General features: G+C 44.8%; 1 protein-coding gene across 1 annotated transcript in view; it reads right to left on the bottom strand.

Moving 5' to 3' along the window:
• The window catches only part of MYO5C (myosin VC), a 106,562-nt gene that overhangs the window by 34,595 nt on the left and 47,570 nt on the right, over nucleotides 1-24,397 (bottom strand). Inside the window, exons 14-24 of the mRNA XM_039237163.1 lie at nucleotides 19,786-19,869; nucleotides 17,933-18,067; nucleotides 17,347-17,444; nucleotides 14,640-14,726; nucleotides 14,070-14,181; nucleotides 12,598-12,809; nucleotides 9,784-9,949; nucleotides 9,305-9,451; nucleotides 6,691-6,855; nucleotides 4,879-4,972; nucleotides 2,223-2,286 (exon numbers count right to left, since the gene is read on the bottom strand). Of these exons, the coding sequence (XP_039093094.1) occupies nucleotides 2,223-2,286; nucleotides 4,879-4,972; nucleotides 6,691-6,855; nucleotides 9,305-9,451; nucleotides 9,784-9,949; nucleotides 12,598-12,809; nucleotides 14,070-14,181; nucleotides 14,640-14,726; nucleotides 17,347-17,444; nucleotides 17,933-18,067; nucleotides 19,786-19,869 (1,364 nt within the window). The remainder of the gene's footprint in view (nucleotides 1-2,222; nucleotides 2,287-4,878; nucleotides 4,973-6,690; nucleotides 6,856-9,304; nucleotides 9,452-9,783; nucleotides 9,950-12,597; nucleotides 12,810-14,069; nucleotides 14,182-14,639; nucleotides 14,727-17,346; nucleotides 17,445-17,932; nucleotides 18,068-19,785; nucleotides 19,870-24,397) is intronic.

Raw genomic sequence — 24,397 nt, 5'->3', positions numbered from 1 at the left:
TTGTCAAATTAGTTTCCACGTAACACTCAGTGCTCATCCCCAAAGTGCCCTCCTCCATGCCCATCCCCCCCTCCCCCCCTCATCCATCAGTCCTCAGTTTTTGAGGTTAGGGAAGTTTCTTATACCTTCTGATCTGAGAAATATGACTCTACTATGGTCACTCGCAGGAAACACAGGGTAGGGAGGCTGCCCTCAAAGACTCAGTGGTGTTGGGGTACTGTATTCCTGAATCCATCCTAGTTCCGTGTGGTGCCCTGTGGTCTCTTGGAGGGGTCTCTTCCCTCAGCAGAGACCTTGGCACATTCTGCCAAGCCCTAGCCCCTGCCAAGTTCCAAGGATCCTAGAAAGGTTTGGCGAGGCCAAATAAATTATTACAGCCATTTAATATGTCAAAGGTGCCAGCCATTCAAACATTCTAAAATAAATTGCAGAAAATTCAAGTACCCTAAAGTCCTTGGAAGCCCAATTCCTTGTGAGATGGTTGCTCAATTAAACATGGGATGATTGACCAAGACTAAAAGAACCAGAGAGAGACGTGACCCAGACCAGCCTGATACAGCCCAGGGGGGGCACTCAGAATTGAAGCAGTCCTGGGGGCTCCAGGAGTTTATTAAATCACCATTCTACTTGCTAGACTATCATCTCAGTCCATTTTATGACTTGCTTTCACAGCCCAAAGGGAAAATTCTGAGGAAGAGAGTCACATTCCCAATAGGTTTTTGTTTCATTTCCTTTTAGAGATACTAACAAACTTCTTAACCTTGTTTTGACGTTTTTCAAAAATCCACAGTGCTCCTAAGAGGCCGGTAAAGTACCTTTAGAAGAAGCAAACTGCAACAGGAATCTATATTGAAAGAATCTCAGACCTGGATCTAAGCTGGTTGGGAGCCTGCCCGGCATCTGTCAGGCCCCTGGAGGGTTGTGACAGGGGCCAAAACATTACCTGTCAGCTGACCAGGGGCCAGACCAAGCTACAGGTGAGTGCTCATGAGGACTACAAAGAGCTTAAAGTCACCTGGCCTCAGCCTGCCTCTCCAAACCCCTTCTCCAAGTGATTGCTCCCAAGTGGTTCCAGGGCATAGTGAGATTCCAAGAACCAAGCTCCTCTCTTAGAGTTAAGAGTTCATTGGAAAATAAAAATTCCAAGGTGAAGATCCAAATATCCCTATTTTAAAACTCATGTAGGATGATGAAACACTTTTTTTTTTTTGCTTTTCTAAAAAAATATTTTTATTATTTCTAGGAGAGAGAGAGAGACAGCATGAGCAGGGGAGGGTCAGAGAGAGAGAGGGAGATACAGACTCTGAAACAGGCTCCAGGCTCTGAGCTGGCTGTCAGCACAGAGCCCAACGCGGGGCCCGAACCCACGAACCGCGAGATCATGACCTGAGCGAAAGTCGGACGCTTAACCGACTAAGCCACCCAGGCGCCCCAGGATCATGAAACACTTTATATGTATCTGTACACTCTTGGAACTCTTTGGTAACATTCCTTCCCCTAACGTTTTGGCATCCTGCTCCTTACTCAGATCCTGCTCCTTGCAACTAAATGCACAGGGAAGTTGTGTGTATATATATATATCCTACCACCCCAGCAGCCTGACCTTCTAGCCCCGAAGGGAAACATGCCAAGAATATTTTGTCTCTCCCCAGCACACTGCCATGCATCCCTACTTTGAGCTCTAAAAGCTTTGAATTGACTCTAAGAGAAGGGAGTACAGACTGCAGTCTTTAGAAACGAACAAAAGGTTTGGTATTAGATAGGAAAGGTGGGGCTGGTACAGTACAAGGTCATGGGGACCTGCCTTAACTGTTGTGAGGCGGGTTCCATCCCTTATTGTCTGGGGCAAGAGTCAAGTTAACAGACACAACAGATAGGGGAGGGAGGAAGGCTGGTGTTCTGGGCAATAGTTTTACTTCTTGGACTTGATGGAAGTTGAAAGGAGTCACAGTCTCTGAACTTCTGTCTTAGCGATGATGGGAAAGAGAACTTCGCAGTGGTCCACTGCCCACAGCTGCAGAGCCTGTGCAGTGTCTGAAAGGTGCACACTGTGGGACAAAGCTCTCACACACCTGACTCTCACTTCCTAAACGATTTGCCGTCCCTCCCCCGCCCCATCCTGTATCTGTGACCTGGTAGCTGCCAGCCGAGAAGCAAAGTATAAAAGAGGAGACAGAGAGACAGAGGGAGGCAGTAACTTTAAGGCAAACTAGACTTCATACATTCTTTGTCGCTCTTCTTTTTGCACATCATCAAAGAGCTGCCTGGTGAGATCGTCCATTTTTTCTGTGAAAAGAGAATGCTTTTTGAAATATATCCGCAAACCAATGCCTCAATTATTTCATGTCATGTTCAAGACATGTGAGAATGTGAGAACAATCGTAGGATATTTATGACTAGTAAGACTTGAGATGAGAGGGTAACTGTCACTTTTATAATTTATAAATCAGAAATACAAAGGCAGGGGATAATCATTCTCACAAATTTGTCCTATTGGAATGTGTGAATAGTTTCATTTATAGTACTTTTTATTTTCGGTCTGAGTATCATTTGTTTGATTTGAAAAGGCATATTGGCTTTGAGATAACATACATTACTATAAAAAGTACACAGACTCCCTTTGGGAAGAAAATGGTCAATTTAGAAGCCAGCAGCACCTCTGCTCCAGTTGGGACACCAGAAGTGTCTCTTACAGGGCTACACGTCCCCTGAGAGGGAGAAGAGAACCAAAGTGATTCTTTTGGCTCAGAACCACTCATTCATGATAACCAAGAAAATAATGAAGTCTCTGTCTTCATCTGCAGAAGACGAAGTATAACAAAGCTCCTGTTGCATTTCAGTACACGAGCCTCTAACAACAAAGTGTAGGTTGAGGGGACACTGGAAACCAGGCTACCATCACTGGGGTTCTAGATATTCTGAAGCTGTAACAGGCCTGCATTCCCAACATACCCACACTGAACAGGTGTCCTTCAAAATGGGAATAGCCCATTAAGCCTGACATCCCCTATATGTATTTAGCTGACACCTCATCCTTGACTTCTACCTCATTTCTAAATTCTGCCCGAGGGGAGCCCAGGGATGAGGTGATGACAGCTACCCTGAATTACTGATTTTTTTTTTAAAAAGGCAAACAGTTTAATAGTTTGTTAAATGAGGTATCAAATGTCCCTGAATCAAAATAACCGCTTCAGAATGTCATGAGTCAGCCAGAAAATACTAGAAAAATGCTTCAGCTTTAAGTTAGAAGCCAGCATATTTGATATAATTTCAATTTTCAATTCACTCAGAGAATTGGTTTCGGTTTTGGTGCTTACATCTTAGGTCATTTGCATAGGGGCAAAAGAGCTGCCCCAATGTGATTTTCTTCCCAGGAGCAATGCACTGGTATCCATGTTGGAATTGCATAAAGGGGAAACATTTGATAACAACCCTTGGTAATAAATAGTTCACAGGGTAATTGAAGGCTGGTGCTTTTCACAAAACATTGTTTGCCATGTTTAGGGACACCCACAGCATTAGCAGTTTATAAACAGTGGGACTGAAAGTTTTCAGGCACTTTTTAGAAGGAAATATAAATTATGGACTCAAACATACCAATGCTATCAAACACGTAATTTTCAGGGTACACTTGTGGGAATTTACATTTTCTTGTGGGAAAATCCACTCAAAGTTAGAAGAAAGAACAAATACACCCAGGAGCAGTGCACTGTAATAAGGAAGGTGGAGGTGGACAAGCCTTTCCCTAATTCAGGTCTGAGGTCTCCTCAGAGAACTCTGACCTCGTGTGTCCATCACGCCCACATCCTCAGTCTTCAGAGACAGGGGGAGGGCTTGCATTTTCTGTAGCAGAAGGTCACTCCCATCCTTGGCATCATCTGAACAGCCCTTCCTGCTCTGCTGGCCAGGACTTGGGATGTTTATTTCCTCCTACTGACATTAATCTCTCCCATACTCTGACCTGAAGCCCCAGGGCACCTGTGCTCCTCCGGCCAGATGTATCCACTGCCTGCTGGGCCTGAGGTGTGTGCTAGACTCCCAGGCCTGAACTCCCACTCCCTTGCTGCCCTGTCAGAGCTTACGGAGAAGGTCCTCAGACAAAACAGATCATCGGGTGTGGTCATTTAAACCATCTGGTCAGGAACCATCAGGTTCCTGTTCCTACTGGGATTTAGCAAATGCTTGCAATCAGATTTTGAGTTGGAAAGCTAGGGATGGGCAAAGCGAGGCTGCTCCATACCCCTGAGTGAAAGTGGTAGGTGCTACTGGTTCCCAGAGTCTAATTCTGACAGCCTGGTGGTGATATGCCTCAAGTGCTTAGCAGGGCCCTCCTCTCAGAGCCAGGACAGGAAGCAGAGGGGAGGGTGCCACTGAGACCAAGTCATCCGGACAGATCTGAACGTTGACTACAGAGCCATGGCCAGCAACAACGTTACTCCAGCATTACCCTGACTGTGCATCTGGATCACCACAAAGGTTTTTAAAAATATAGATAGATGCCTGAACCACCCTGGCCACCACCACTCACAAACACACCCGTGCACACGCACAGACACACACACACCCATCTTCTGCTGGAAAAGCTCCAGGCTTATGGCCCAAGCATCTGTATTTTGCAAATGGCCCAGACGGTTCTGAGACAGGGATTACTGTGCTGTCTGACAAAAGATGGAAATAAAACAGATGCCTCTGTAGGGTAAAGTTACCACAGCTTAAATATAGTTATTCCCTGTAAGGCAACAAATGTTCTCATTTCCCTGGGTATATTTCTCAGATTCCTGGTTCTGCCTAAAACTCCATTCACACCCAGTAGTTATCTCCCAAATGACTCGGCAGGTGAGCACATGAATGTATGTATCGAGCCGCCTTGGGCTTTACCTTTCAACTCTTCAGTCTTCTCTCGAAGCTGCAGTTCTATTTGCTCTTTTTGTATTTCCAGTTCTGAATTATGCTTCTGCAGCTTTGCCAATTTCTAGCAAAGGGAAGAAAAAAGTTTCTGAAAATCTCACTTCAAGTTTTGTCACAACGGCCTTTCTTGGTGAAAAGCTGTATTTTTATCTCTCCGTCCATCCATCCATCTCAGCTCCTATCCATAGCGAAGAGCCAGCACCAGTCCAATTCAAGGTGCTGTGCTCCATCTCATGTGCAGTGACTTCAGACACTGGTTCTCACCCTGACCCAGCAATGGCTGAAACCAAGGAGGAAGAACTAAATCCAAGGTCTCTTCAAAGTCAAGAAAGCGCCTCTATCCTTTTCTTGAGCTTCTTGATAGCCAAGGTATTTATGTATTTAATATGATATAAATAATTTATGATATAAAGTGGATCCACACTTTGACAGTGTTATTATGCACTAAGGATGTGTGATCAAGACAGAAACTCTATTATTTTAGCTTCTCCTGGTAAAGTATCTACTGGGCCGGCAGCTGGGACCACTTAGTACTGATGGTTGGTGGCCAGCAGTGCGGGCAAGGGCATCAGCTGGGCCCAGGCCATGGAGGATGTGCCCTGAGGCTCCAGGCTGCCACAAACCTAGATGCTGTAGGACTTGGGAAAGTACGAGAATGGAGGGTAATAAATCCTACCTCTTTAGAAAATAGTAGCTCATACTTGTGCAGGCCTCTATGGTAGGTGCTTGGCTAAATTATTTCATCTGGCAATTTTATCATCACAACAACTCTGCCAGTCCCTTTTTGTTATTCCCATTTTACATATGAGGGAACTAAAGTTCAGAGAGGGTTTAAGGGACTTGCCCAAGGTTGCCCAGCCAGACAGCAGCAGATTTGAACCTGGTACATCTGCTTTCTAGCCACTGCTCATTTTACTATACCACAGACAGGAAAACCTGCTCCAAGCTTTTCAGTGCTATTTTGGGGAAGGCACATATCAGGACATTCCAGATGGACAAGCAACAGGGACCAAGATCATCCTGGAAGAGAGGGAAGCATTTAACCAGGGCTCCTCCTCTTTATTTAAGAAAAATTTTTTTAAGGTTTATTTAATTTTGAGACAGAGAGAGACAGAGCATGAGTGGGGGATGGGCTTAGAGAGAGGGGGACACAGAATCCGAAACAGGCTCCAGGCTCTGAGCTGTCAGCACAGAACCGGATGCGGGGCTCAAACCCACAAACCATGAGATCTGATCTGAGCTGAAGTTGGACGCTTAGCTGACTGAGCCACCCAGGCGCCCCAGGGCTCCTCCTCTTTAAAGGGGCTTCAGGGCACCTGGGTAGCTCAGTCAATTAAGCGTCCAACTTCAGTGCAGGTCATGATTTCTCGGTTTGTGGGTTCGAGCCCTTCATCTGGCTCTTTGCTGACAGTTCAGAGCCTGAAGCCTGCTTTGGATTCTGTGTCTCCCTCTCTGCCCCTTCCCCGCTCACACTCTGTCTCTCAAAAATATATAATCATTAAAAAATTAAAAAAAAAATAAAGGGGCTTTCATCACTTCACAATGGTTCAAAAAAAGAGGAAACTTTATGTTTTGCTTCTTGAAGTAGGGGCCTCCTCCTCTTTGCCCGGACTCTAGGCCTCTTATCTCCCCTCCCCTAAAAGGCAGGCATCCTCTGGTAGTGGAAGCCAATAGCAAAATTTGATCTCTTCTGCAGAAACCTGCTTTGTTGGAAAATTCTGTGCTGTGACCTTCTGCACGGAAAGACGTGCATATATTTCCATAATCACACCCAGCACAGACCTCTTCCATGACGGCCTTGTACTTCCTCCCCTTCTCCTCATAATTGTGCCTGTGGGTAGCTGCCCTGTCAAGCTCTGATTCCAGTTTCTGAATCTTCTCCATGTCACCAGCTCGAAGAGCAGCCAGGCTGGTCAGCTTCTCCACCAGCCCATGGTTCTCTTTGTTCTAGAGAAAAAACAGAAGATGTTTAGGGGTTTATCCAAAACGAAGAAGCTGTTCCGTTAGCTTCTCACAATCTCTGACGTGGCATCTAAATGCATGACATCTATCATTACAATGGCATGTGTGAGCATCTTCATCCCAGTGAAAACAGCAAGGCTGATCCAGTCAGGGAAACTTCCTGAGCTGATGGTGTGTTCAGTGTGGGACTAGGCCAGTCCTGGAGCTCCACAACCCTGATGCTATGGGACGAACTGTGTTCCCTGGTGCCCCCCAAGTTCATACACGGCTGTCTAATACTCAGCACTTCAGAACGTGACTGTATTTAGAGATAGGATCTTTAAAGGCAAAACTAAGGTAAAATGAGGCCATATGCGTGGGCCTAATCCCAGTGTGACTGGTGTCCTTATAAGAAGAGATTAGGAGGAGCAGCTGGGTGGCTCAGTCAGTTAAGCGTCCCACTCCGGCTTAGGTCATGATCTTGGGGTCCGTGAGTTTGGGCCCCACATGGGGCTCTGTGCTGACAGCTCAGAGCCTGGAGCCTGCTTCGGATTCTGTGTCTCCTTCTCTCTCTGTCCCTCCCCCACTCACACTCTGTCTCTCTCTGTCTCTCAAAAATGAATCAACGTTAAAAAAAATAATAAAAAAATAAAGAAAAGATTAGGACACAGACAAACAGAGGGAAGCTGGTATGAAGACAAAGGGAGGAAGTTGCTCTCTGCAAGCCAAGAAGAGACAACTCAGTAGAAATCAACTCTGCCAACACCTTGACCTTGGACTTCTGGCCTTTGTGATGGCAGTCCTAGCAAATGAATACACCCAGAATGGAGTCCAGGCAGCGTGGGGACTCCCAGGGGCCCTGCTCCTAGCTGTCACACCAGCATTTTGGTGCTGCTCTGCATGGGCCAGGTAACATACAAGCCTGTCACACCAGAGCACAGTGATGAGAAGCTGCATCAAAACCTCAAGCTTTCTGTTTGCACATTCATCCATTCACTAAGGACCCCCATAGCATCTCTTGGGGCTAAGTTTCAAATTTAGATTAGGAGAATCTCGGGGTTATATGAGACAGACAGACCAAAGGGTGAGTTTTATAGATCTTGACACTGCATATTTCACAGCCCTTCTCCACTGGCTAAGAGCATGTGGATTTCATTTCCTACCAGTGAGAATGCTATGAGGAACCTCCCCAAACTAGCCAGGGCTGCAGTTAGACCATATAGACCTTTGGGCAAATTAGGAAGTGCCAACTCCCATGAGCCAGCACAGCCCTGAGAGAGCATGGGTTGGCATGCAGACAGCACCTTTGTGCAGTGAGAAAAAGGTGAAAAAGGTGCCTCTGCCTCAAGGCAGCCCAGCTTTATTATTATTATTATTATTATTATTATTATTTGTTTCCAGAATGGCTTACATATAACACCCAGTGCTCATCCCAACAAGTGCCGTCCTCAGTGCCCATTACTCATTTTCCCCTCTCCCCTACCCCACATCAACCCTCAGATTGTTCTCTGTATTTAAGAGTCTCTTATGGTTTGCCTCCCTTCCTCTCTTTTTCTATCTTTCCCACTCCTCCTCCCCCATGGACTTCCATTAAGTTTCTCAAGATCCACGTATGAGTGAAAACATAGGATATCGGTCTTCTGTCTGACTTATTTCACTTAGCATAATAACTTCCAGTTCCATCCATGTTGCTGCAAATAGCATGATTTCATTCTTTCTCATTGCCAAGTAGTATTATACTGTATTTATAGACTACATCTTTCTTTATCCATTCATTAGGTGATGGACATTTAGGCTCTTTCCATGATTTGGCTATTGTTGAAAGTGCTACTATGAACATTGGGGTACATGTGCCCCTATGCATCAGCACTCCTGTATCCCTTGGGTAAATTCCTAGCTGTGTTATTGCTGGGTCATAGGGGAGTTCTATTGTTAACTGTTTGAGGAATCTCCACACTGTTTTCTAGAGCAGCTGCCCAAGTTTACATTCCCACCAACAGTGCAAGAGGGTTCCCATTTCTCTACATCATCACCAGCATCTATAGTCTCCTGATTTGTTCATTTTAGCCACTCTGACCGGCATGAGGTGGTAACTCAGTGTGGCTTTGATTTATATTTCCCTGATGATGAGGGACACTGAGCATCATTTCATGTGTCTGTTGGAGGCAGTCCAACTTTGTACCAGACATATGGGTTGGCAATATCAAAGCCAGGCTGGATTTCAACCCCACTTGCACCCTTGGGCAGCTGCCTTTGTGCAGCATACAACCTATACAACCACACGTAGCAGCCCTTTACAGTGTACTTCTGTTTTATAGCATAAGTGGTCCATGAAACTATTTGAAACTCCTAAAATGGGCATAAATCTTAACAGCATTAGCTGAGTAATTAGCCCAGGACAAAATAAATCTGTTAGGAAAACTACATATGAAAGATACATTACGAACACCAGTACCTGATCTTCTAACTTTTTCTGCAAACGCTGGACCCTGTAAGTAAGCTGAATGTTGAGCACAAATCGTCGGATACTCTGGAATCTGCGTCTGGCCAGCCATGCTCGTGCATATTTCTGAAGGATCACAGCCTTGTGTTCCTCCAGCATCTTTGAAACAAGATATTAGAAATGTAAATTAGCTCTCCAGTGTTTTTCTCACAACTCCTCCAATATCGAGAGATGCAACTACCAAAATATTCTCACAGTGCAAAATGCAAATTTCCTGTGATCAACCCACAGAATCCTATTATACCTAGACCACTGAAAAATAGCCAAACCCCACCTCCAGCAGACATGTACGAACAGACACTTATATACCAGAACCCCCTGCTCTCCATGAAGGTCTTCATGCAGAAAAACCTATCTCACTATGATTGGTGAAAAATAACCTGAGCTCTGGGAAATTCATGCCTTAAGAAAGCACGGGGTCTCAGCCGCACCTTTCGATACTTCCTCCTTGCCAGAAATCCTCGGGTGTAGGCCTGGATGGTGACAGTGGCAACACGAATCAGCTGGTACAGATTGCGGACAAGATATCCACGACAGTATTTCTGAATGGTTATAGCTGCCCATGCTTCTTTTAAGGCTGTAGCGGTAACAGCTTTCCTAGGTTAAAAAGAATGCAGAGTATATCCGTTGTCCACAGAGCACTGACTTCTACTGTAGAGCAACACAGCTTCTACATAGCATTCTTCATAGCATTTAAAAAAATATTTATTTATTTTGAGAGAGAGGTAGCGAGCAAGCAGTGGAGGGGCACAGAGAGAGGGAGAGAGGGAATCCCAAACAGGCTCTGCACTGTCAGCACAGAGGCTGATACAGGGCTTGAACTCACGAACCATGAGCCCATGACCTGAGCCGTTATCAAGTTGGACACTTAACTGATTGAGCCACCCTGGTGTCCCAGCAGTTTTTGTTTGTTTGTTTTTATTGAAGAATATTCAAAACTCTTGGAATCTACCCATTAAACTCTAACTCATTTAATCTAACATCCACTGGAAATGAGTCTCATCACATCTCCTTTTCACCCTGATCTGAATGTGGACCCACCCCAGGGCAGAGGAATGATGTGGCAACTTCGCACTCTTCACATGCAGGTGGATCCATCTGCCATCACGCACATTTGTGGAAACAGAACTGGGCTTTGACATTGCACTAGCCCATCTATCCTTGTGGGAAATCACGCTAGAGGCTCTAGATCAGGGCAAATTACAGCCTGGGGACCAATTCTGCAGCCTTCCACCTGTTACTGCAAGTGTTATGGGAATACAGCCACACCTATTATTTGTACATCATCCATGGTCAATAAGAGCAGAGTTGAATAGTTGTGAGAAACTACAAGGCCCCTGAAGCCTGAAGTAGTTGGCTCTGATAGAAAAAGTTTGTTAGCTCCTGTCTAAAGGACTGGAAGTGAAGATAAAGTTCTTACCTTCAAAATTTACAACCTCATGTAGCAGACAGACTTACAAATGGCCAAGTGAGATAAGAGGAAAACTAAAATAACTAGTAAAAGATCTTTAAAAGATCATACAGAAGTATCATTCTGCTTGTGAGCCTGCCCTTGATGGAAAGGTGGGATTTCTATAGATAGTGAAGGTTGGAAAAGGCATTTCAGGCTAGGAGTCAGTGAACACATGGAGGCCTAGAGTGCCTGAAATATTCAGAAAAAGAGAATCTCTCTGAAATTGCTAGAATATCAGATACATGACGAAAATTAGCCAGTGAGGTAGAAAAATAGAAACCATTTGTTATTTAAGCTTATTTATTCATTTTGAGAGAGAGAGAGAGAGAGAGAGAGAGAGAGAGAGAGAGAATGAGCAGGAGAGAGGCAGAGAGTGAGAGAGACAGAAAATTCCAAGCAGCCTTCTCACTGTCAGCACAGAGCCTGACTTGGGGCCCAAACCCACAACTGTGAGGCCATGATGTGAACTGAAATCAAGAGTTGGATGCTTATCGAACTGAGTCACCAAGGCGTCCCCATTATTTAAAAAAATATACTTAGCGAATACCTACTGTGGTGTATGAAAGTATGGCCCTGGTTCTCCCAGAACTTCCATTCTAATGAATGCGTCTAAGCCATGGGGAGCCTTGAACGCTCGTGTCAGAGACCAAGTATAGGAAACAGGGGTCAGAGGAGGCACTAAAGGCAAGAGGAGAGCAGTGGTTCCATCAGGCCCTGCTTCAGGAAGACAGGCAGCAGGTAGAGGCTGTGCTGTGGGACCGTAAGGCAAGTGGTGGTGAAGGCCAAATCTAGGGCCAGGGCGTGGGAATGGAATGATGGGACAGACGCAAGAGGTAAACAGGGGTAGAGCTATCAGGCCTTGCTGATTCCTAAACAGAAAGGGAGCATGAGTTGGGGAAGAAGATAACCCGGGGCTTTCCTGGGCTGGAGACTGCTGCTATTGACTGACCTGGGGCAGGGAGGGCAAGCCGGCTGTGTATGTGTGTAAGATGGTCACCTGAGGTGGAACGGCTAGCCTAGTCTGGAGTGCACCGAGATGAAGGCTGTTGTGTGCCAATCACGTAAACAGGCCCAGATGCTGCTGGAGATCAGGCCTCAAGCTCAGGAAGAGGCGAGGTTCAGTGACACCGCCTGATTCTTAAATACCTGCCTTCTCAACTGTCCTCATAGCGTGCCAAGGAAGGAAGCAGCATAGACAGACACACACAGGCACACAGTGTTGTCCAGGAAGAATGCCACGTCTCACAGGCCAACCTGGCACGGCCTTGTGAGAGCTGAGACTGGCAGACCTGCCCCCCACTCAGCCATCCCCTGGCAGAGCGCTCTGTGTTTGCTGGCAGAGCCTTGCCATGGATCCCCTCAGGCAAGGCCGGCCCCCCTCCCCATCCACGGCGAGGCCGGCCAGTGGCTACTCATGGAATTTACTTAGGGACTTCCCGAGGGCCCTGACTGTCTTAGGCATTTTTAATTCCCACAGAAAAAGGGCCCAGTCCCTCTACCTGGTCTCACTGGGGATTCTGACTCTTCAGCAAAACCCTGATTGGAGCTTCCTCTCTTCAGGGCCCTAGTTGTCACCACTGCCATGAGAACAGTAGGCAGAGTCAGCACTACCTGCCCTAAGGTAGATGGGCTCACAGGTGGCCACAGGAGGGCCCCCACACACAACTGCACCCCACCCCCACCCCAGGAGAAAGGCCGTTTGTCCCTGACAGGCCCCTCCCCCAGCGATGAGCAGTTAAGACAGCTGGCTGTACAACTCCACACCTCTTACCTGGCTCAGGATCTTACTTACCTCACCGTTTGCTGACCCCGGAAGTACTGCTGGATTGTCAGGACAGCTTGTCTTTCTCGGAGGAACTTTTTTCTCTGGAGCCAGCCACGGATGTGCTTTTGTATCATTACACAACTCTGCCTGAGCTTATCCAATCGGAGTTTCTCTAAAAAAGCCACTTGTCCTGCTCTGAAGAAAATTTTGGTTTTGCCAAACTGGTACTGGTTAGAATCCTGGAAGAGAAAAATGAAAGAATCACAATAAGTCTTTAAGAGTTTCCGCAGGCTTTAGAGAAAGATGTTTAGAGATTCAAAGCTGCCAAAGTTATTTTTGGCACATCTGTTCTTGATGTAAACCAGAAAAATTCTTTTGGTTAAAAAATTTTTTTTAGTGTTTATTTATTTTTGAGAGAGAGAGAGTGTGAGTGAGAGCAGGGAAGGGGCAGAGAGAGGAGACACAGAAACCAAAGCAGGCTCCAGGCTCTGAGCTGTCAGCACAGAGTTGGACATGAGGCTCGAACTCATGAACTGTGTGATCATGAACTGAGCCCAAGTCAGACGCTTAACTGATTGAGCCACCCAGGTGCCCCAAGGCAGAAAAATTCTGATCATGACCTAGAAATTTATACTTTGACTTGTTTTAAGCCACCAGGTGAAGAAATGGACTTGAGGTTCAGGGGTCCGTCTGTGGGGTAGAAGTGGCGTGTGCATGCTCAGTGATTCTCAGGCCATCGGGGAGCTTTGGCTTCTCGTATGTGGTTTCTACAATAGAGCAGAGCCTGGAAAGGTCTGGTTTCTGTCTTCATTTTCGTTTGTCTTCACCACCCCTTTCCTGGCCACAGTATCTCTGTCCCCACTTCTTTTCCACCAAACTCACTGCCACAGCAAGGACCTAAATCCACACGGAGTGCTGTGTCTAGGACCTGCCTGGTGTAGTGGCAGTCTCAGGCGACTGTGTAATAGAAGCCAGGCCCGTCAAAATTCCCTAGATTGTGGGAGGACAGAGTAGGATGGGAGGACTCTGGGGGAGGTCAGGATTCAAGCCTGGGTCCCGAATGGTGACTCCTGCTCTCAGGAGACCATGCCCCCGTGAGCGTGTCTGCTCTGGTCTCCTTAGGACACATATGCTCGGGGCATATTTCCTTTCTTCTTCTTTTTTTTTTTTAATATTTTTATTTTATTTCTAGGATAGAGAGAGAGAGTGTGAGCAGGGGAGGGTCAGAGAGAGAGGGAGTCACAGACTGAAACAGGCTCCAGGCTCTGAGCTGGCAGTCAGCACAGAGCCCGACGTGGGGCTCGAACCCACGAACCGCGAGATCATGACCTAAGCGAAAGTCGTATGCTTAACCGACTAAGCCACCCAGGCGCCCCATATTTCCTTTCTTCTTTGGCATCCATGACAACACAGTCCTGGGACAGGTGGGCAGGGAAACACATATGGGAGATGGGCATCTGGGTAACAGCCCATGATTCCAGGAGCTGAGCAAGACTGACCTGGATGAGCCTGTGTAAAACCACTTTGCACACCTCCTTTTTGTCACTGAACGAAAGCTCCCGCTTGGTCATAAGCACACCGTAGCGACTGTAGAACTCAATGTATGTCCACCTGCAAAGTCAAAGGGGATCTGAGGAGGTGTGGCCAAGAGGAAACATGGCATGTCTGTGGATCCCACTGCTGCTGGGGTGGCAGTGGGGAGTGGGTGGAGTCTGTTCTGACCTTTAACCTTTGACCTCATCCTGAGTACACCAGACCAGCAGTGTTTTTTTTTTGCTAACACTCTGCTCCAGTGATTGTGTTCTCCTCCCCCCATGAGCCCCACTCTCAGGAGCAGTGGGGGAGGCAGGGATGATGTTCACTAGCAGTGAACACAGGTGACAGGACGATGGTGGCCCCTGACTGGCACAGGCTGCCAGTGGCCCTCTTCTGGCCTTCCCAGGGAACAGTGGAAAAATCTTGGGGGCATCTTATTCAAGTACCTGACAAAAACCATGGCAGCAGCTCCCTGGGTTCTCAGCAGACCTGAAGGTCAGCATTTCTCCCCCCAAACAAAGAAAGACACATACCTGGAAGGGTAGCTCTGCGCACTAATGCGAATTGTTTCTAAAACGCCGCAGGCTCGCAGCTGCTGAACAATCCTTTTGGAGTCAAACCTTAAAGAAGAAGGTTTCAATATGTGTTAAGCTGTCATGATGGACAAATATGCCATGAGCAGCATGGCAGACCTGCCTGGACTGTGAGCCCTGGGGAGTGGGGTCCCTCTCTATGATCCCCACACTGAGCACCCAGCAGCTACTTAATAGACACCTGCCAGAAGGCAAATGAAAACAGCAGCTCTGTGAGAGTTCAGGAAGCTGTACTGAGGTCACAGAGAAAGGAGTGTTGGATTCTGTTTATTTTTTTTTTTAATTTTTTAAATGTTTTATTTATTTCAGAGAGAGAGACAGCATGAGTGGAGAGGGTCAGAGAGAGAGGGAGACACAGAATCTGAAACAGGCTCCAGGCTCTGAGCTCGCTGTCAACACAGAGCCCGATGCGGGGCTCGAACCCACGAACCACGAGATCATGACCTGAGCCTAAGTCAGACCCTTAACTGACTGAGCCACCCAGGCACCCCTGAATTCTGATGACAGAATGGAAAAGATCTTATGGGGGAAGCAGCCTTTGGTTCAGCTTCAAAGGACAACCCGTATAGAAGAAATGTTTCCACTCACCTCATCCAAATGCCCATTTGATGCTTGAATTCCCTTTAATGGACACCCTCTGGCTGAGGTCTGACCCTCTGGTGGCCAGACACATGTACTACCTCCATGGACAGTGCACGCCCCTCAGACATCTCTTAGCTCTAGTCAGGTACAATGTCTGCTCCTGGATCTACGGTTTTCCTGGGGGGCCTCAGAGAACAAGTCTAATGTCTCATGCCATATTTAAGTGTAAAACCTAGGTTTATCTACAGCCTTTCTTTCAAAACACAAATTCTTCCTTTCTTATTGAGGTATAACTGACATGCTGGATGCCAATAGTATCAGGTACACAGCATAAGGACTCGGTATTTATAATATGTTGTAAAACAATCACAAAAAGTCTAGATCATATCCATCACTGTACATGGTTACAGCAGTTTTTTCTTGTGACAAGGACTTTTAAGATCTATTCTCTTAGCAACTTTCAAACATGCAGTACAGTATTATTAACTGTAGTCACCATGCCATACATAAATTCTTCTTATAATTGGGGAGACGCTGTGGCTTTCTCCATTGCATTAGCTTCACTTGTAGACTATTCTTTCAAATCTAGCCCCTCTGCTTCACCCTGGAGATGAGGTAGCTTAGCCACCTTAGAGGGCTTGTGCTAGTTAACAGTATATGTAAAGGATGGGACTGCTCTGAATCATTAAAAAAACAAACAAACAAACAAAAAACAAAAACAGAAACAGGCTTTCTGCTCCTCCCTGTTTGACAGACAGCTGTATCTTCTGCTAAAGTTCCAGCTGTGTCCCCGAGACATGATGGTGAAGGTCAGAGAAAATGGATTTGGCCTTATTGGATGCTTGGTCACCAGGGCTGCTTTTAACTCTGGCAAAGTGGATATTGTCATCATCAATGACCTCTTCATTGATCTCAACACGGTCTACATGTTCCAGTATGATTCTACCCATGGCAAATTCCATGGCACAGTCAAGGCTGAGAATGGGAAAGTTGTCATCAATGGAAAGCCCATCTCCATCCTGTAGGATGGGGCAGTGCTGGTGCTGAGTATGATGTGGAGTCCATTAGGGTCTTTATCACCATGGAGAAGACTGGGGCTCACGTGAAGGGTACAGCTAAGAGCGTCATCATCTCTGCCCCTTCTGCTGATGTCCCATGTTTGTGATGCGCATGAACCACAAGAAGTATGATAACTCCCTCAAGATTGTCAGCAATGCCTTCTGCACCACCAACTGCTTGGCCCCTCTGGCTAAGGTCATCCATCACAACTGTGGCATCATGGAGGGACTCATGACCACAGTCCATGCCACCTGAAAGATGGTGGATGTCTCCTCTGGGAAGCTGTGGCATGATTGCTGAGGGGCTGCTTCTACTGGTGCTGCCAAGGCTGTGGGCAAGGTCATCCCTGAGCTGAATGGGAAGTTCACTGGCATGGCCTTCAGTGCCCCACTCCCATTGTGTCCATTGTGGACCTGACCTGCAGCCTGGAGAAAGCTGCCAAATATGCTGACATCAAGAAAGTGGTGAAGCAGGCATCAGAGGGGCCCCCAAGGGCATCATGGGCTTCAATGATGATCAGGTTGTCTCTGCAACTTTAACAGTGACACCCACTCTTCCACCTTTGATGCTGGGGCTGGCAATGCTCTCAATGGCCATTTTGTCAAGCTCATTTCCCAATATGACAATGAATCTGGCTATAGCAATTGGGTGGAAGATCTTATGGTCCACACGGCCTCTGAGGAGTAAGAGCCCCCTGGATCACCAGCCCCAGAAAAAGCAAGAAGAGAGAGAGGCCCTTAGGTGGTGGGGAATCCTTGCCTCATCTCATCCCCAGACACACTGAGAATCCCCCAAACTCCACAGTTTACATCCCAAACCCCCAAAGGAGGGGCGGGCTTGGGGAGCCCTACTGTATCATGTCCCATCACTAAAGTATACTGTACCTAGCCAAAAAAACAAAACAAAAAACAGAAACAATAAAGTTCAAGAGAATTATAAGCAAATTCTCCAACACTGTGTCAGAAATGGCCTCACTGTTTTCCCTCTCCTGCATAGAAACACTTACTCGAAGGGTAATTTTTCATCATTTGGCTTGATGCATCGGACATAGTGGGGTGTGGTCTCATTGAGGGTTTCCATGAGCAGATACAGAGAGCTGCGGAACTAGGAAACAAGGTCAGAGAACAAATGTCATGCTGAAATTTGATGCTTAGATCAAGGTAAACACATACACACACTCACACACACACACACACACACACACACACACACACACAGAGGCCCAACCTTAGTAAATTAGGAAGAAAAGTTAGCTTCATGCATTAACGTCTATTTTGAAAGGTTTAAATCTGTCACTGTGAGTATTAGCACGTCCTATGTTCTGGACAGAATGCTGCTCTATCCAGTTCTCCCTAATAGCAAGGAACTTCGTAAATCATGTTATTGTGCACATGGTTTGCTCAGGTGTACGCACCCTTTGAAGGTGAGGTATGATGATGATGATGAGCTGTGGCTTTTCTTTGCATTTACATTTATACTAGATGTGAAGCAGGTCAGTGCCCAGGTCCAGGCCTGGAATGTGCCCCCCCCCCCCGCCACTGCCTGGCTCCCTGTGGGGCCTGGCCTCTCACCCTCAGGTACTTTCTGGGTACCTTGCTCCCCACTGTGGTCCGGAACTGCTTGTTGTTTGGCTTGATGACCGGCTTTGCAGATTTAACTGTGATTGCTGAACCGAAAGGGGAAGGAGGGACTGGATTTTCTTGGAAAAAGTTGGCACAGAGATGGAACTGGAAGGAACAGAGAGGATTTCAATATCCAAAGGTGTTCACTCGTAGTGGGCAGCTGATACAAACCTTATAAATGGATACCACAACCCTGTGTAAAATAAGGTTAGCAGTCTCCACCAATCTCTAAAGGCACTCCTCCCTTGGGATGACACAGCTTCTTTCCAGGAATAGAAACAGAGAGGCCATCTGTGCAAATGTCTATGTCACATTTATATTCCATATATATATATTAAATATATATTAAATGTCTTTATGGACATTTGCACAGTGGAGACATTTTGTAGTCCTGCCTCTGTGCCTTGGCTCATACTGTTTCAGCACCTGGAATCTCCTCCTTCCTACCTCATATTCTCATCCTTGTAAATCCAAACTCTACCCATTACTCATGGTTCTGTTAAAATATTTTTGAGCTCTACTCTTTTCACTTGCTTAGTTAAGTTTTAAAATAAAGGTAAAAATATTTGTGCCCCAACTCAAATTAATTCCAATTTCTTCTACACACACACAAAAAATCTTTCCCTTATGAGTATCTTCTAAGATACTCATTACTTTCTATCATGCATCAATTATTTCTTAAAATGTTATATCTTCTTAGAGCGAAATTCCTTTTTTTTTTTCTTTTAAATCAGGCACTGACAATCTCCTTCAGGGGAGAATCTCTAGTATATTCCTGTATGCTCCAGCCGCAAAGCCAGTGGATCTGAACTTCCCACACCTCTGAGAGCTTTTGTGCTCAGCAGAGAGACCCATGTGCACTTCGATGTGATCTGTGTTCATCTTCCAGACCAGACCCCAGGGTATGCCTGGGGGTGAGTAAACAATTGGTGGACTAAATCAACTAATTTTGTACATAAGATGCAGCCAGATTGAATTCTCTATCATAAATCAGTTTTAATAACTCAAGTTGTCATGCCTACAACTTATTTATGATTGTTAGTGGAAGTGTTCATGCTCATTTGGGAAACTGTCAAAATACATGAATATGAACGAAGGAAAAGGGATCTTTTAAAAGAAGAAAAATAAATGTGATCTAACCAAATGTTCACAGAATGAAGCCTCGTGTATGGAATATTCTTATTCTCAAATGTTAATAAGGAAATGTTCGAAAGGAAAAAGGAAAATCCAGAGTCATTGCTTTGGTGACCCTACTCCTCTTCCAGAACTGTGGATTCAAGGAGCTTTCACATCTGAGCAAGCACTCCCCTCCCCCATCATCCCCTCTGTCTTGCTCTGGTTTCTTTTGTGCACTTAGAACTACTACCTGCCATTGCTACTTATATGGTCAGGGTACATCATTCCTTCTAGAATGGTGAGCTCCATGAGGGTGGGTATCGGGGCTGCCTCGCTCACTACTGTAACCAGAATCTAGGATCAATGCTTGGCACATGATAGGTGCTTTATACATATTTATGAATGAGTGAATAAAATGTAAGCAGTGGTCTTTTAACTGGTTATATTAGCTATCCTTCCTCTCTGGTGTCTGCATATTTGATTTCTGATTTTGTACCTAGTGGAGATTTATCTGCATGCTTTCAGAAGCTAGATACATATTTTAGTCCCAATTCCAAAACAGTTATTTTTTCTAAGTATGAGCTACAGTTTGCCCCTGAAAGACAGTAACATAACCACATACTTCTTACTTTTTCCTGATACCCAACTAGATCCATTTCAAGTTATATAATGAATAACAGTAATTACCATCAGAGGACCTTACAAACCTTGCTTGCTCTCAAGATTTCAACCAGCATATCATAGACAGTGTCTCTGTTCTTCTCAAGGAAACCTTCACATTTATATTCTACCTGTAAAGAGAAAGGGTTTAATTATTGCCAAAGAAGCAAAAGCAGACAGCGTCTAAGGCCACGGAGTTTTTCTCCTTTTCTTTTTTAAGAATGAATAATGAAGGCACTAAAAAATCAATCTTCTAGAAGAGATTCTGTTTCTGTTTATCCATTATGTAAAACTTCAGACGCTGGGGATGTCATCTGCTGGAAAGAGCCAGGTTCTCCCACTGCCTTGGTTTCTAACTCATCACCGATCACTCTATATTCACCTGTCAGTCCTCTCTAACCACCAGTGACCAGTCATTCCCTGCAATGTGTGCAGTTGATACACACAGAGGTCTATGAAGACCTGGCTTAGGGTTCACTCTGCCTTTGAAGCCATCAGGAGGAGAAAAAAAGCTCAGTGTTGTCCTTTGGGTTCAAACAGAAATATTTTCCTAATGCAGCATTAGTATGGTAGAAAAGAAAGGAAAACTGACTGACCACAAAATGTTAAAAGGCCACCAAAGCCCTTGAGGTCAGGTTAGAGTGGGTAAATTCTAAGCCTGAATTTGGCTTAGAAAACTCTCCACATGGCCCTTCCTGATTCACAGGGCTTTTCGAATCCCTCAAAAAATAACATATCCAGGGTGGTTGCTTAAACATTCAAACTCCAGTAGTTTTCGCCTTTAGTTTACATAGTTTATTATGTAATATCTATGTGTCATAAATTCTCATAAACTACAAAATATGTTTAAAAATCAACATATAGAAATCCCACAGATTTCTATACACCAATAATGAAGCAGCAGAAAGAGAAATCAAGGAATCAATCCCATTTACAAATGCACCAAAACCCATAAAATACCTAAGAATAAACCTAACCAAAGACGTAAAAGATATACATGCTGAAATAAGCTGAAGAAGACACCAAAAAAAAAAAAAAAAAAAGGAAAAACTTTCCTTGCTCATGGATTGGAAGAACAAATATCATTAAAATGTCGATAATATCCAAAGCAATCTACACATTCAATGTAATCCCTTTCAAAATAACACCAGCATTCTTCACAGAGCTAGGACAAACAATCCTAAAATTTATATGGAACCAGTAAAGACCCAGAATAGCCAAAGCAATCCCGAAAAAGAAAACCAAAGCTGGAGGCGTCACAATTCTGGACTTCAAGTTGTATTACAAAGCTATAATCATCAGGATGGTATGGTACTGGCACAAAAGCAGGCACATAGATCAGTGGAACCAGAAAAGAGAACCCAGAAATGGACCCACAACTTTATGGCCAACTAATCTTTGACAAAGCAGGAAAGAATATCCAATGGAAAAAAGACAGTCTCTTTAGCAAATGGTGTTGGGAAAACTGGACAGCAACATATGATGAATGAACCTGGACCCCTTTTTATACCAACACACACACACACACACACACACACACACACACCCCAAAATGGATGGAAGACCTAAATGTAATACAGGAAGCCATCAACATCTCAGAGGAGAAAAGCAGGCAACAACCTGTTTGACCCTGGCCACAACAACTTCTTACTGGACATGTCTCCTAAGCCAAGGGAAACAAAAGCAAAAATGAACTACTGGGACCTCATCAAGATGAAAAGCTTCTGCCCAGTGAAGGAAATAATCAACAAAACTAAAAGGCAACCGACGAAATGGGAGAGACATTTGCAAATGACATATCAGATAAAGGGTTAGTATCCAAAATCTATAGAGAACTCATCAAACTCAACACCCAAAGAACAAATAATCCAGTGAAGAAATGAGCAAAAGACATGAATAGACACTGCTCCAAAGACACCCAGATGGCTAACAGACACATGAAAAGATGCTCAACATCACTCATCATCAGGGAAATACAAATCAAAACCACAATGAGATACCACCTCACACTTGTCAGAATGGCTGAGATTAACAACTCAGGAAACAATGGATGTGGATAAAGGGGAACACTTTTGCACTGCTGGTGGGAATGCAAACTGGTGCAGTCACTCTTGAAAACAGTATGGAGTTTCCTCAAAAAATTAAAAATAGAACTACTCTACAACCCAGCAATTGCACTACTAGGTATATATCCAAAGGATATAAAAATGCTGTTTCAAAGGTGCACATGTACCCCAAGGTTTATAGCAGCACTATCAACGATAGCAAAAGTAGAGAAAGAGCCCAAATGTCCATCAGTAGATGAATGGATAAAGCAGATGTGGTGTATATATACATATACACAATGGAGTATTATTCGGCAATCAAAAAGAAGGAAATCTTGCCGTTTGCGACAACATGGATGGAACTAGAGTGTATTATGAGAAGAAAAATTAGTTAGAGAAAGACAAATATCATATGACTTCACTCATATGTGGAATTTAAGATACAAAACAGATGAACATAAGGAAAGGTAAGCCAAAATAATATAAAACAGGGAGGGGGACAAAACATAAAAGACCCTTAAATACAGAGAACAAACTGAGGGTTCCTGGAGGGGAGGATTCCTGGAGAGGTTGTGGGTGGGGAATGGGCTAAATGGGTAAGGAGCATTAAGGAGGGCACTTATTGGGATGAGCACTGGGTGTTATATGTAGGGAATGAATCACTGTATTCTACTCCTGAAAATCATTATTGCACTATATGCTAACTAACTCGGATGTAAATATAAATAAGTAGTCAATATTATTTTTTAAAATGTTTTATTTATTTCTGAGAGAGACAGAGAGACAGTGTGAGCAGGGGAGGGTCAGAGAGAGAGGGAGTCACAGACTGAAACAGGCTCCAGGCTCTGAGCTGGCAGTCAGCACAGAGCCTGACGTGGGGCTCGAACTCACGAACCGCAAGATCGTGACCCAAGAGAAAGTCGGACGCTTAACCGACTAAGCCACCCAGGCGCCCCTGATATGCCTTGTTGATGGTTGGTTTTTGTTGAATCTAGTGGGAGTTCTCTGTGCTTTTTGGATTTTGATGTCTGTGTCTTTCCTCAGGTTGGAAAGTTTTCTGCTATGATTTGCTCACAAAACCCTTCTACCCTTTTTTCCTCTCTCTCTTTATCTTCTGGTATTCCTATGATTCAGATGGTTTTCCTTTCTGATAAGTTACTGAGTTCTCTAATTCTTTTTTAAATTTTTAAAATATTTTTATTTATTTTTACAAGTAAGAGAGACTGAGTGTGAGCTGGGGAGAAGCAGAGCAAGAGGGAGACACAGAATCTGAAGGAGGCTCCAGGCTCTGAGAGTTGAACTTGTGAACCACAAGATCATGACCTGAGCTGAAGTCAGACACTTAACTGACTGAGCCACTCAGGCACTCTCCTGGCTGTCATTTCTTCCTGTTCTTTCTTTTGGGGTGGATTCCTTCATTTTGTCACTTTGGAAGATGAAAAAGAATTAATAAAATTAAAACTTAAAATTAAAAAAAATTAAAAACAACACAAAAAATCAAATAAAGGAGGTTAGATCCTCGGTGTATTTGGGTCTGGTTATTGAAAGAAGCTGGACAGAATGAGCGAAAAGGGAAAGAAAAAGAAAAGAAAAGAAAAAAGGAAGAAAGGAAACATTTAAATTTTTTAAGGCCCAATAAATAGAATAAAATGAAATGAAGAAAGTAAAACAGAATTTAAAAACTTAGAAAAATTACAGTAAAAAATTTAAATGTTTTAAAAAAATTTTTAATATTTATTTATTTTTGAGAGACAGAGACAGAACATGAGTGAGGGAAGAACAGAGAGTGATGGAGACATAGAATCCAAAGCAGGCTCCAGGCTCTGAGCTGTCAGCACAGAGCCCAACACAGTGCTTGAACTCAGAACAGTGAGATCATGACCTGAGCCAAAGTTGGATGCTTAGCTGAGTGAGCCCCAGGTGCCTCTAAATATTTTTTTGAAGCAGAAAATAAAAATAATTTTTTTCTCTTTCTGTATCCAAGAATAAGAAAAGACACAAAAGAAAAAACTCCAAACAGATGGACCAGTGAACAGAACGAAATTGGAATGAAATTACATTCAGTTTCTCCTAAGAGGCAAACTATGAAGAACTTTATAGTTCACACACTAACCAGGTGGAGAGACTTGTGGTCATCCTCCAGGGCTTGGTTGGTGCAGTTGGGAGGGGCTTGGTGTAATGGCTCTGTTTTCCACTAGGTGGAGCTGTTTAGTTTATTGGGGTGGATCGGTGTGGCACACCAGCGCGTGTATGGACATGCACAGGAAAGGTGACAGTGGCATCACCCAGCTTCCCAGTCTCTGGCACTGGAACTCTGAACTTTCAATGACCAGCAATCGAAGCATGCCTTCTTTGTCTCTGGCTTCTGTCCACTCCCTGCTTCTCCACTGTCCGCATGCAAGTCATCAGGCTGCCCAATGGCATTTCCCTCCTGAATGATCTCACTGGGACTGTGTTACCAAACCCCTCATTTCTGAGAGTCCTGAGGCTTCGACCCGCTCCGATCCTTTGGGGGAGGGTCTCCCCAGGCAATGGCTGGGTGCTGGCTTACCCCTGGGAATATTCATGCAGTAGCATGGTCGCAGAGGTTCAGAGATTGTGGCCAGGTGCCTGC

Source organism: Hyaena hyaena, unplaced genomic scaffold, assembly GCF_003009895.1.
Source record: "Hyaena hyaena isolate Hyena2069 unplaced genomic scaffold, ASM300989v1 scaffold_120, whole genome shotgun sequence".
In the NCBI taxonomy this organism is placed as follows: domain Eukaryota; kingdom Metazoa; phylum Chordata; class Mammalia; order Carnivora; family Hyaenidae; genus Hyaena; species Hyaena hyaena.
This window is presented reverse-complemented; position numbering and strand designations above follow the sequence as displayed.